Source organism: Paroedura picta, chromosome 2 (genome assembly GCF_049243985.1).
Source record: "Paroedura picta isolate Pp20150507F chromosome 2, Ppicta_v3.0, whole genome shotgun sequence".
NCBI classification, from domain to species: domain Eukaryota; kingdom Metazoa; phylum Chordata; class Lepidosauria; order Squamata; family Gekkonidae; genus Paroedura; species Paroedura picta.
The window spans coordinates 148,306,978-148,319,066 of record NC_135370.1 but is presented as its reverse complement, the minus strand read 5'-3'; the positions used below and the strand labels follow the sequence as shown (position 1 = coordinate 148,319,066).

General features: G+C 44.8%; 1 protein-coding gene across 2 annotated transcripts in view; it reads left to right on the top strand.

The window, feature by feature from the left end:
• Window positions 1-666: 666 nt before the first annotated feature.
• ABCD4 (ATP binding cassette subfamily D member 4) overlaps window positions 667-12,089 on the top strand; it is a 40,038-nt gene continuing 28,615 nt past the window's right edge. Inside the window, exon 1 of one of the 2 annotated variants that reach the window (XM_077323230.1) lies at window positions 667-728. Coding sequence is in view for 1 of the 2 variants with exons in the window: in XM_077323229.1 (XP_077179344.1) it covers window positions 11,354-11,388 (35 nt within the window). In the remaining variant the exon portion in view is untranslated. Of the gene's footprint in view, window positions 729-11,204; window positions 11,389-12,089 lie in introns of those variants that run through there. The other variant, XM_077323229.1, reaches the window with a different exon arrangement.

The following is a 12,089-nucleotide window of genomic DNA, read 5'->3' as shown; positions in this document are numbered from 1 at the left end:
GAGTTAATGACTAAGCAGGGGGCTCAAAAACTCCCACAACCTTCAAAGGGTGCTTTCAAAGGGCCAAATCTGTCAGCCAGTTCTCATGCATAGGCATACTCCAGAACCACTGCAGTACAGAGTGCATTTTTAAACGTACAGTAGGTATGTAAAGATGCATCCATAAATTAGCAGGATTGTATGCAAAAGCAAGAAAGTGACTTTTTCTTTTTTGCATACAAATCAACCCAAACTACCAATGTTCATCTTAATCCAGGTGTACTGTGTGGGTTGTTGAATATAAATGGTTTTCAGTTGATCCTGAAGTGGATTCATATTGGGCTTGCAGCTGGGGATCTATTTGATCCTTATGAATTTACTCAAAGCATGCACTATAATCATGAGTCTGTTCCATACAAAAAGAAATTATTCTGATATTTTGTATTTGTACAGTGCTTTGGAATGGTGAAAGCAACTTTGTGCTCGCTGTTCTTTACCACAACCCTGCAAGTAGGGTTGCCAGGTCCCTCTGGCTGCTACAAGCAGGGGAAGGCGGGGTAAGGTTGGGGATCACCTGGAGATTTGGGCATGGAGCCTAGGGAGGACAGGGACCTCAGTGGGGAATACTGCCATAGAGTCCACCCTCAAAAGTATTCATTTTCTCTAGGGGAATTGCTCTCTGTGATCTGGAGATGAGCTGTAATTCCAGAAGATCCGCAGGAAGGCTGGCATCCCCACCTGCAACATAGGTGAGTATTATTATCTGTGGTTATGGATGTTGCATTACATGCAATAAAGACTTTGTTCTGGTATTGTTATTGTGAGTTTGTTCTCCATCCTTCCTTGTGTTCATCAGCTGATGGGTCTTCATTCTGGACTTCCTTCATGGGCTGGGAAATACCTGGAGATTTTGGGGTGGAACCCAAGGAGGGCAGGATTTGGGGAGGGGATTGAGCACAGTGGCGTATAATGCCATAGAGTCCTCCTTCCAAACTGGCCATTTTCTCCAGGTGAACTGATCTCTGTCGGCTGGAGATCAGTTGTAATCCCAGGTAATCTTCAGGCACCCCTTGTAAGACGGCGTACCTAGGGTGGCATGCATGGGGAAATCCAGTCTTCCCCACTCCTCCCCACATCAGCACAATTTTTCCTGCCCCACTATTGTACTCACACCATGGCTCCCGGGGAGCTGCATTTGCAATTACCTTCAACCAAAACAGTTACATTTACTTCCACTTCCCTGGCATGAGGCCTGCACCTCAGAGAGGTCTGCTTTGGAACTACCCGCCAACCTCAAGCCACACCAGGCAAGGTCTTGCCCACTTTCCTGAAATATGGAGCAGGTACCATGTTGGGGAACAATTCTCAGAAGACCCATATGTAACCCCCAAGCTCCTGGGCAAGTATCACGGCATTGTAGCATATTGGCAGTATGAAATTTTCTGAATCCCCAGCTTCTTTAAAAAAAAAAAGTCTCTAGTCCAGTGGCTCCTGAACTTTTTCAGGCTGCCACCCCCTTAGCTCCCAGGCCACATCTCTAGTGGGCCCCCCACACACACTAGCAAGCGCAAACAAACACCTCTTGCATGGTGATAGGTTTACTGCAAATTCAAAACATGCTGTGTTGCCTACACTTATTTTCTGGTGGTCATTTGTAAAAGCTACTTTGGGTCCTTACTGGGGAAAAAGACAGACGGAGAAAGAAAGAGATGGAGAGGCAAGCAGTGGAAAATCCCATGGCCAGGAGCAAGCAGGAGAAGGCTTTTCCAGCCTCCCAATGATGGAGACCTGGGGAAGGGTTACCAACTCTGGGTTAAGAAATACCTGGAGATCTGGGGCAGAGTCTGGGAAGGACAGAGTCTGAGGAGGTGAAGGAGCTCGGTAGGAATATGATACCACCCAGGAAAGCATTGGGATGGGAGCCCACCAAGGAAGATCAGGGTCGCTCACTTCTACCCAGAGACAGGCAATGGCAAGCCATGTTGGAACATTTGTCACTAGGAAAACGCAGCCACAGCAGGAAGAATGAGACTGCTACCCCCTACTGCCCCAACATTCCCCAGTGCCTCCCTACTGCCCCCAAATTCCTCACCACCCCCCTCGATTTTTCCACCATCGTCCACTCTAGTGTATCCCCTTTCATTGTAGAGATTGCCTCTCCTTATATCACCACAATATAAGGTACAGGCACCCCTCTCTCTCTTACAGAATTAACGTCCGACCTCTCTCTGAACAAGTGGGGAAAGTTATAGAATAGAATGCCATCTTTTATTGTAATAATTGGGTATTTATGGGATTTTATGTGATTTTACTTGATTTTATATTTTATTGTGAACCGCCGTGAGACCTTTTGGCGAACGGCGGTATATAAATCCAATTATAAATAATTAAATAAATAAAAATAAAAATGGCTGAAGACTTACTTAAAAAAAAAATGAAATCTGAGAATTCGGATAACCTGACAGAAGACGGTTATAACATTACAACACTGTAGGAATGGCAGCCTCCGGGTGGGGCCTGGAGATCCCCTGGAATTACAGATAATCTCCAGACTACAGAGATCAATTCCCATGGAGTAAATGGGCGCTTTTTATTGCTTTGTAGTCCACTGAGGTACCTGTCCTCCCCAGGCTCCATCCCCAAATCTCCAGGATATTCCCAGCCTAGACTGGCAACCCTACTCCCTCCCTTTCTAGTGGCCACTTTAGACCTGGCAACCCTCTGCCACTGTAACCATATGTCAGCAACAATAACTGGGGAAAATCTCTGGGGATGTGGGGATGGTGAAGAGGGAGGACTGACCGCCACAGGTGCATGGGGTCAGGGAGTGCTGTTTTGGGGGAGCCCCATTACCACTGTGCTGTGTTAGATGGGAGCTGTAGCCACAGTGGCCCATTATGCACGGCCGCCGAAACGGCGATTTCGGGTCACATGGAAAATGCGGAGGGGGAAGACGCGACGCATACCGGTTATACACGGGGCGGGGCGCGACGGCGGCAAAACCCAGAGTAACCGATTATGCACGCGCCGATCCGGGCGCCGCTTCTGGTTGCGCCCCGCTCACCCGGAAGCTGCGCTTTCTTCCGCGTTTCACTGACGCGGCTTTTTCGGCGGCATGCACCGAAGCTGCAGCCGGTTGCAGCCGGCTCTGTGCGTTATCCGTGATTTTAGTCGCCGCCATTTCACCCCGAATGTGCGCTAAAACCCCCGTGCATAATGGGTCAGTGAGAAAACACATATAAGCCTCTCCTGGTATGGAAACCACTCAAATGAAAGCAAACGGAGAATTTTATTGGCAAGATATAAAGTATATTTATGAACGAGGCCTAAAGATGCTAAGACACTCCCAGATTTCCATCACATATACAGATATAAACCCTTTCCATGGTATAATTTAGACCCAGAGGTGCCATACTTGCTGTAACACTTCACCAATTTAAATTCATAACGTGTAGAATAGCCCAAAGTCACAGTGAGCATTCAGATTACTTGGTTTTAAAATGATTGAGACACAGAGAAGCGACGTACAAGAACCATACAAAAATCAAAAGAAGCAAGTTCAGAAGAGCAATTTGATGGAACTGCTTAGTATGTGAGAAAAGGACTTTCGCTCCAGGCACAAGTGTTGATGATGGAAGGGGTAAGCAACGCAAGGGATGTGCTAGACAGACAAGATAAGATGGGAAAAGAAATTCAATGTCCATTGATCTTCCTGGTCATTGCCGTGGGCTTCTTGGCCATAGCTTTGTGATCCAAAAATGAGCAGTTATTATAAAAACAATGATAAGACTTCACAGAATGCTTTATTAGCATGGATGTTTCTCTTGAGACTTCTGCACCAAACCCCTTGCAAATCATTTGGCAACTAAATGAATCATTGGACTAAATTTGCTGTGCAGCAGAGACTCTTGATGCTAGTCCCCTTTCAATGATGAAGGTATGCAGTGTCTTGTTTCCTGCATAGGCCACCTTTACATTTCCCCATAGTTCAAAGGAAATGCTGTCCCCTGCCCCTCAAAGCATTCCTGAATTTAAAATATTGAATCTTCTGTAATGGGATCTTGCTCTGTGGTTTGCTGTTTCCTTGCCATCTTCTAACAATGAACTACTTTCCCACTTAACAGAAAACAAGCATGCAATTTTTCATCGGCCAAATCTTGATGAGTTCAAGATTGGACTTGGATTCTAGAAAAACTAGATCTGGGTCTCTCTCAGGTAGTATTGTGTTCTCTGGATCTTGTGCCTGGGCAGCTTCCTAGGCAGGGATGCCAGGGGATGAGGAAGGGAGGGTTGTCAGATCCAGGGTGGGAGATTCCTAGAACTTTGGGGATGGATCCTGGGGAGGTCATAGAGTCCTCCCTCCATAGCAGCCATTTTCTCCAGGGGGACTGACCTCTGTAGTCTGGGGCTTACCTGTGATTCCAGGGGGTCTCCAGGTCCCACCTGGAGAAGGCAATAGAAGGTTTAGAAGTTAATGCAGTTATCATGGGCTGACAAATGAGAGTAATTTAAATGCAAAAGAACCCTGGAAGTTTTCCTGTGTTCAGAGTATACAGGACAATTTATTTCCAGTCTCAAACTCAAGAAAGGGGCAGCTGAGATTAAATGCTAATTTGCTTGTTAAAAAATGGAAACAAATGTTTCTTATGTTACCATATATTTTTCAGCAATGAAGGAGTTCTTGTAATTGCAGGGTTTAAAAATACTATTGGCCCTATTAAGCCATGTACCTTGTAATCTACTATCAATTTTCACATGGAGATAGGGATACCATCCTCCAGGTGGGACCTGGGGATCCCCTGGTATTACAGTTCATTTCCAGACTTCAGGGATTAGTTCCCCTGGAGAAAATGAATGCTTTAGAAGGTGGAATCTATGGCATTGTACCACACTGTCCTCCCCAGGTTCCATCCCCAAATCACCAGGAGTTCCCTAACCTGCATCTGTTAACCCTACCCCACATCCCCTGCTGGTAGCCAGGGGAGACCGGGCAGCCCTATCCCCCTACTCCTCACTTGTAGCTGGAGGGGGGGGTGCAACCTGGCAACCCTCCATGAGGAAGTGCAAAGTCTGCTGAGTTTCATAATCTGATCTGCTCCACTTTTATTTCTGTGCCTGTGATAGGCATTTATTGTTATTAAAGAGAGAAAGATCTCCAAACAATCAATTTCATGCTTTTCTTCTTTTTTAGGTACATTGTCCCAGTTTTTTATGCTTTTCTGTAAACTGCCACGGGATGGTAATTGCCATGAGTGGTGGTATATAAATCAAATAAATAAATGTATACCAAATTTACATTATTGTACTTGGCAATTTGTACCCATTCTTTTTCCTTAAGCAGAAGCTATATTTATTTCATACTATTATCTCTGGCCCTTATTTGTTAAGGCATACCACACGAAGCATCCAGTCCAGCATGCCTGTCTTTTTAAATCTGAATAAGATTTAAACATCTTTCTGTTGGCTATTGGGGCAAAAAATATTTTGGGAAATGTATAACTTTCTAAATTTTAATTCTTCTAGAAGAATATTTTCCCCTTTGCCTTGCACGCCCGTAAGAAAATAAGAGTTTCCATGGGCAGAAAGCACATATTTATGTACAATCAAATGTAACAAGACTCCTGGTGTGTTACTTTTATCATGTTGACTTATGTGTGTAAAAAGGAGGCTTGGGGGTTCAAACTGTGTAACTGCTACAGTGAGTAAGTTGTGAAAAATGCAAGAAACAACAAAGGTTGCTGCTTGTTGTGAGGACTTTATTATCAAATGAGCACCCTCATTGGGTGTCCGTCACTACACAAGGTACTCAGGAATGTAATACTTTGTGGAAAACAAAGAGAATGGGACTGACTGTTGCTACCCAGGGTCTTCACATATATGATCAAATCTGACAAAATTGTAACACAGCTCTGTGGGAATCTGGTTTAGCTTGTATCTCTAGCAGCTAGGACTTTGGAAAAAGAGACAGTGAAACTCAGAATGTGGTAAGTAAGTGTCTTGCTGTGGGATGTTCTTCCTCTGGAGTACACCACAAGCTACAGGGAAAAATAAGGAGTGAATGGTAAACATTTTCTTCAAAGGTGACATATCTCCTGTGAAATATATCTTATCTAATGGGTTTCTGGGTATGGGTACCTGAGTCTGTGTTTATACAGCACAAATTGTAGATTCTCTTTAGAAGTGATCAGAAAGGAAATCTTCCACATGTAGTCTCTAAAACCCACACCTGGATTTTGATCTTACTGTAAGGATGGTAATGAATCAAAGATACCATCTTAAAAGTTTTCAAGTACACAGAAGTAGAGTTTAAAAAAAAACACTTTTAAGATGGTACATGAAAAAATACCTTCTGCACTTGAAAATGTTATAGTATCTTTGACTTTTATTAAATTTGGCTTCGTGGCTTAATTTGAATCATGACTTTTGAAGGCTTGGCCTCAGAAGCTATTTCAAATGCAAAGGCTTAGCTTGTGAATATGTGAAGTAATAACAGGAAGTCTTTATTTGTAAAGTGATTTTTCCTCATCATATATCTGGAATTAGAAAGAAGAATTTTTTCAGGTCTAAGGATACAGTTAAATATGGGGACTTGGCCTGTGGCTGAACAAGGTGGGATAGGACTGGGCTTATTAGAAGAGTATCTGACCACTTGCTGCCTTTGTCGTAATTGGGAGGATTTATAGGGTTTATTGTATTTTAATGTTTTATTTCTGTGAACCACTGCGACACCATTGGAGGAGTGGAGGTATAAAAATCGGGGGGGGGGATTGAAGAATTTTATGACATACATCAGGTAGCATCGTACCACAGAAGGAATAGTTTTTTTTCTGAGCTCCTCTTGATTGCTGTAGCTCTTTCTGACCTCTGGAGGAATCAGTCTCAGGGTCACAAGATCCTCTTGAGGCAGTTCATCCCATTGTCCTCCTCACTCCAGTCTACTGACTCTCATGGCTGTTCCTCTGCACAGATCCTGAATCCCCATGAAAGATTTCCCCAGGGGTCAGAAAGAGCTACAGTAGTACAGATGAATGTGGGAATGCTTCATATGCCTTCCACTTATGGATGGTAGGATACTGCCCATCAAGATGAACTATAGCCTGATATGATTCATGATCCCCAAAATGGTTGGCATTATTTTGCAGGATGCATTAGGAAAGACTACATATATGTTCTTTTGGGAGGGTTGCCAACCCCCTGGTAGGGGCTTGAGATCACCCAGAATTACACACCACAGGTTCACTACTTTATTTATTTTTTTAATTATTCTACTTCTGGAGAAAATGGCTGTTCTGGAAGGTGGACTAGCAGAATACCCTACTGAGATCCCTCCCCTCCCTGAACCCCACCCTCAAATCTCCAGGTATTTCCAGATCTGGAGTTGGCAACCCTAGCTGTTAGTCTCTGAGCTTTCGTCAGATCTCAGCTGAGTTGTTCCCTTTCTCTGTTAAAGGGGTGCCTAACATGTGTATTTTAGCCCCTCTCAGCCATCACCCATCAAGCTGATGAGTCAAGTGCAAACAGGACAGGTTTCATGACAGAGTCAGGCGATTTTGTACTAACAAGGAAGTAGTCCCTTCACAAAGGTGTCATAGTTAAGACATCAGACTAGGATCCTGGGAAACTCAGGTCCGAATCCCCACACTTTTGTAGAATCTTGCTGGGTGACCATGGGCTACCCGCCCACTCTTAGCCTAATCTACCTCACAGTTTGTTGTGAGGATACTATGGAGGAGTGGTGACTGATGTAGGCTGCTTTAGGTCCCCACGGGGAAGAAAGGCAGTATATAAAGAAAATAAATAACATTCTCATGAGCAAAAGACAAGTAGTAAAATAATCCTCTTTTCTTTCACCAAAATGGAAGCAAATGCTCCTTCCTACTTTCCTGGAAAGCCGGAATGTTACCCGAACCCTCTTTCCTTAGCCTAATTTACATGGAATGATGAGATCGTATTCTTAAAAATGGCAATCTGTAGGACCATTTGCCAAGTAAATACAGCTGATCTTTTCTGCCCACTCAGACTTTTCAAAAAATAAACAAAAATAAGAATATAGCAAGTACTGCTTGAAATTATCCCGTACTTTTCCTGAAAACAGAGTTCTGTTGCTGACTGGAGGAACCTGCTCCATCATTGGCTTATGGATCAGCTCTTGAGAAAATTTTATAAGAAATGCTGGTTGTGCTGTAAGTGAGTCCAAGAAAGAAGAGGTCAGAAATTAAAAGATAGATTTAGTCAATGAATTTAATTTTGTTTGTATTAGTGTCTGTTTTGGAAATCCAATATTCCTATTTATTCTTATGCTAAATAATCCTGCCAAACAGACTGAACACAAAGCAGTTCCTTTTCACAAGGCAACATTTGCCAAACAGAAAGAAAGGCATTTGGTAAAGGGGGAGTTAGAACTGACAGGAACACTAAAAAGAGACATGTGTATTTTGTCAGAAAATTAAGAGACTAAAAATATCTTTAATCCTCATACTCATCAGAAGCTGCGAATTTATGTATAAAAGTATCAAGGCCCGTTACATCTAGGTGTAATTCTTCTTCGTGACTCTCTGCAGATATGAGCCCTACTGCACAGCGTTGTTTTGTAGATGAAACTGAATGCTGTTTTGTCTCCTATTTCATCTGCACAACAACCCTGTGCAGTAGGCCTCATGTTTTAACTCCACAACAACCTGTGTGGGAGGCCTTAAATGTTTCTTCTCCACAACAACCCTGTCCAAACTCCAAAGCAGCCCTTTCTGCCTGGGGGGCTGATCTTTATACTCTGCAGATGAGCTGTAATTCCAGGAGTTCTCCAGGCCCCACCTGGATGTTGGCTACCCCTGGGTTGGAAATATTCCTGGAGGTTTGGAGGTGGGACTTCAAAATCATACAATGCCGCAGAGTCCAGCCTCCAAAATAGCCATTTTTGCCTACAGAGATGATCATCATAATCTAGAGATGAGCAGCGATCTAGAGATAGTCGTAGAGGCTTGCAGACTGTGTCTGGGGTGGAGTGGTGCCGGTGTGTCCCTCCTGTGCTATGGGCTTTGGCCAGCCCTTACCAGCAACTGTTTGTATTTTGGGGCGCAGACAGACCAGAATTGGTCTTGTGAGTCTGGATAGTGCAGGAAGATCTAAATAAAGAATATTTACAGCCTGAAACTGTAAATAGTGAACAAGTGGGAACGGAAGCGACTTTTTTCAAGCTTAGCCTGGTAAATAAAAAATAGTATTTGCCAGGAAGGTCCTGTGAACTCAAAGGCATAAGTGGCCCAGAATTTCAAATGGAGTTTGGAAATTAGAAAGTGAGACTTTGGGGGAAACTAGGTGATCCACTTTTATTAGGGAACGACTTCGCCTTGCGGACAACAGGGACTGCAGTTGCCAGCAATAGGCCTCAGGCTTCAGAAGGGCAGACATCACTAGCCAAGTAACAGACTGTGCTAGCCAAGAGGTGTCTGGGGCCATGTGCATTGCTTTTGAAGGGATGCATGTGAGGGGAGAGAGTTTTCCCTTCAGCCTAACTTCCTGGAGATGAGCTGTATTTTCAGGGGATTCTCAGAACCCACCTGGAGGCTGGCATCCCTAAACCTCAGTGGGATACAATGCTACACAGTCACCCCTCCAAAGCAGCCATTTTTGCCTGGGGAGCTGATCTTTATTGTCTGGAGATGAGCAGCAATTCCAGGAGATCTCCAGGCCCCACCTGAACATATTCCTTGAAGTCTGGAAGTGGGGCCTAAAAAGTGTATAATGCCCCCAGAGCGACCTAGCATGCTCTAACGTATTTCAGGTAAAGAAAACATTTCAGAGAAGAGGTAAGGTTGCTAGATTGGTGTAGGTTCATGTTCTGGAACTCCACACTACCTAGGTGTACATAAACCTGATTAAGGTCAAGACTGCTGTGCACAAAGAGACCTCCTCTAATGGTTGCCATCTTCCAAGTGAGGCTGTCTACCCCATCTCCCTCACAGGGAGTCTGCTATGGGGAGAGGATTGGAAAGTGCTTTGAGACAGAAGCCTGCTGGGTGACTGAGGAACAATCCGTGTTCTCTCAGACCTCTCACAGCCCCATATCACACACAGGTTGTCTATTGTGGGGAGACGAAGGGAAAGGGTGTCTGTAAACTGCTTTGAGACACCTTTGGGTAGTAAGCAGGATACAAAAATCCAGCTCTTCTTCTAAGGAGCAACCGCGAAAGAAGCATGTGGACACATTTTATCAACAGTAAAAAAAATGGAGACAGAAGGAGCAGGGTGACCACCTGTGCACTGTGACTACCCCTTGTGGATTAGGGCAGAGGGGCATTTCGGTGAATGTGGCCTAATTCACACAAGAAGGGAAATGACACAGAACTGGGGGGAATTGGTTGCCATGTAATCTCCCCCTAAGAAGAGTCTCCAGTCTGATTTTCCCTTCACATATCTGAGGACATGGCTCTGGAAAGCTCATCTGTAACCACTATGCCAAAATTCCCAAAGGTCAGTCCTCTCCCACACTCAACGAACATTCCACACCACAGGTTCTTGACACCCATCTCTCTACACCCACGCTCACATTTATCACACCACCACAACCTCCCACACAACACACACATTCAACCCCATACCCTTACAAATTGGACAACTCTCCCCTTCCTCTTCCCACTGCCAAGCTCTAGCGCCCGTTGTATTCCTGGATACAATGAGCTTTGTTCTTAGTTCTTCAATAAAATTCCCCCCAGTAAACGTTTCTAATTGCTGCCTTTCCTCCTGATGAATTTCTGCCTGCCAATACACCAAGTTCTCCTTGACTAGCTTCTCTACTGTCTCGTCGTTTGTTTGTGTGTGTGTGAGAGAGAGGGGGGGGATCGTTTAGAATGACTTGTTTTAAATATTTACCTTTAGTCTTGTGCCCTTGGGAGAGCCTATTAACTCAAATACGGGATCGGGAGTAGGGATTCTTTGTTTCAAGACAGTTTTTTACCAAATAATAATCAAAGACATTCCGATTTAAAGCCCCAAAAACCCCACATAGTCCCGCCCCGCCCTCTAGAAGTCACCACGTCTCAGGTTCCCAGCGCTGGGGAGGGAGAAATGCCAGGAACAGATATGCTTAGCGGTCCACCTAAGGATGCGCGCAGCTCATCCTTCTTTCTGTTCCTCCGAGCTGCTCTAGCCGCGCCTTCGCAGCTCTATGCTTCCACCAGTGACCGCTCTGCCTCTGTTGTTTAGGGAAACTCTATCATCTGTGCCGTACGTCTCTGCCTCGCGCCTTATGAATAATCTACGAAATCATGAATATGTAGGAACTCAGTGTGGGCGGGGCAGAGGCGGTCGGGGATGAGCTCAAAGTCTCCTTTGGCCTGGCCCTGCTGTGGCTCGCGGGGCTTCTCCGAGTTCGTGCATGGCTCCCGGGACAGCCGGGCTGGGCAGTGCCCGGTGAGTGGAACTGAGGTCTTTGGAAGGCAGGCATGGCTGGAGAGGGTGCTGGGCGGAGGGAGGTGTTTTGAATGGGCTCTAGGAAACGGGAGGGACGGAGGGGAGTTCCGCACGGCCATCGCAGCCTCTGCACTGTTACCATAAAAAAGAGTTGTGCTCCCGTTTTGTCCAAAGAACCTTTAAATTAAGTGAAAAGTTATCCTCAGTAACTGCAAATTGTTATGGTATTTGCAAATGCTGTGTCAAGTGTAATGTGTTAAGATTATAGGATAAAAAGGTAAAGGTATCCCCTGTGCAAGCACCAAGTCATGTCTGATCCTTGGGGTGACGCCCTCCAGCGTTTTTATGGCAGACTAGGATAGCCACGCTCTATTATACCCAATAATATATTAATATATAATATATATGAATTAAATACAAGTCCTAAACTAAATGAGTTGTGATTTGTGAGGCCCCCGGTTCAGGCCACACTCTTCCCCCTGCTACAAATAAGGGGTGGCCAAACTGCAGTTCTCCAGATGTCCATGGACTACAATTCCCATGAGCCCCTGCCATGGACATCTGGAGAGCCACAGTTTGGCCAACCCTAGATACCTCTGGGCAAGCACCTCTGTCTTCTGCCTCTGAGCCCTATCCTGCTTTCAGTATGGAAATGATGATAATCAGCCATCTTGCAAGGCTGTTGTAATGGGTATGGAGTA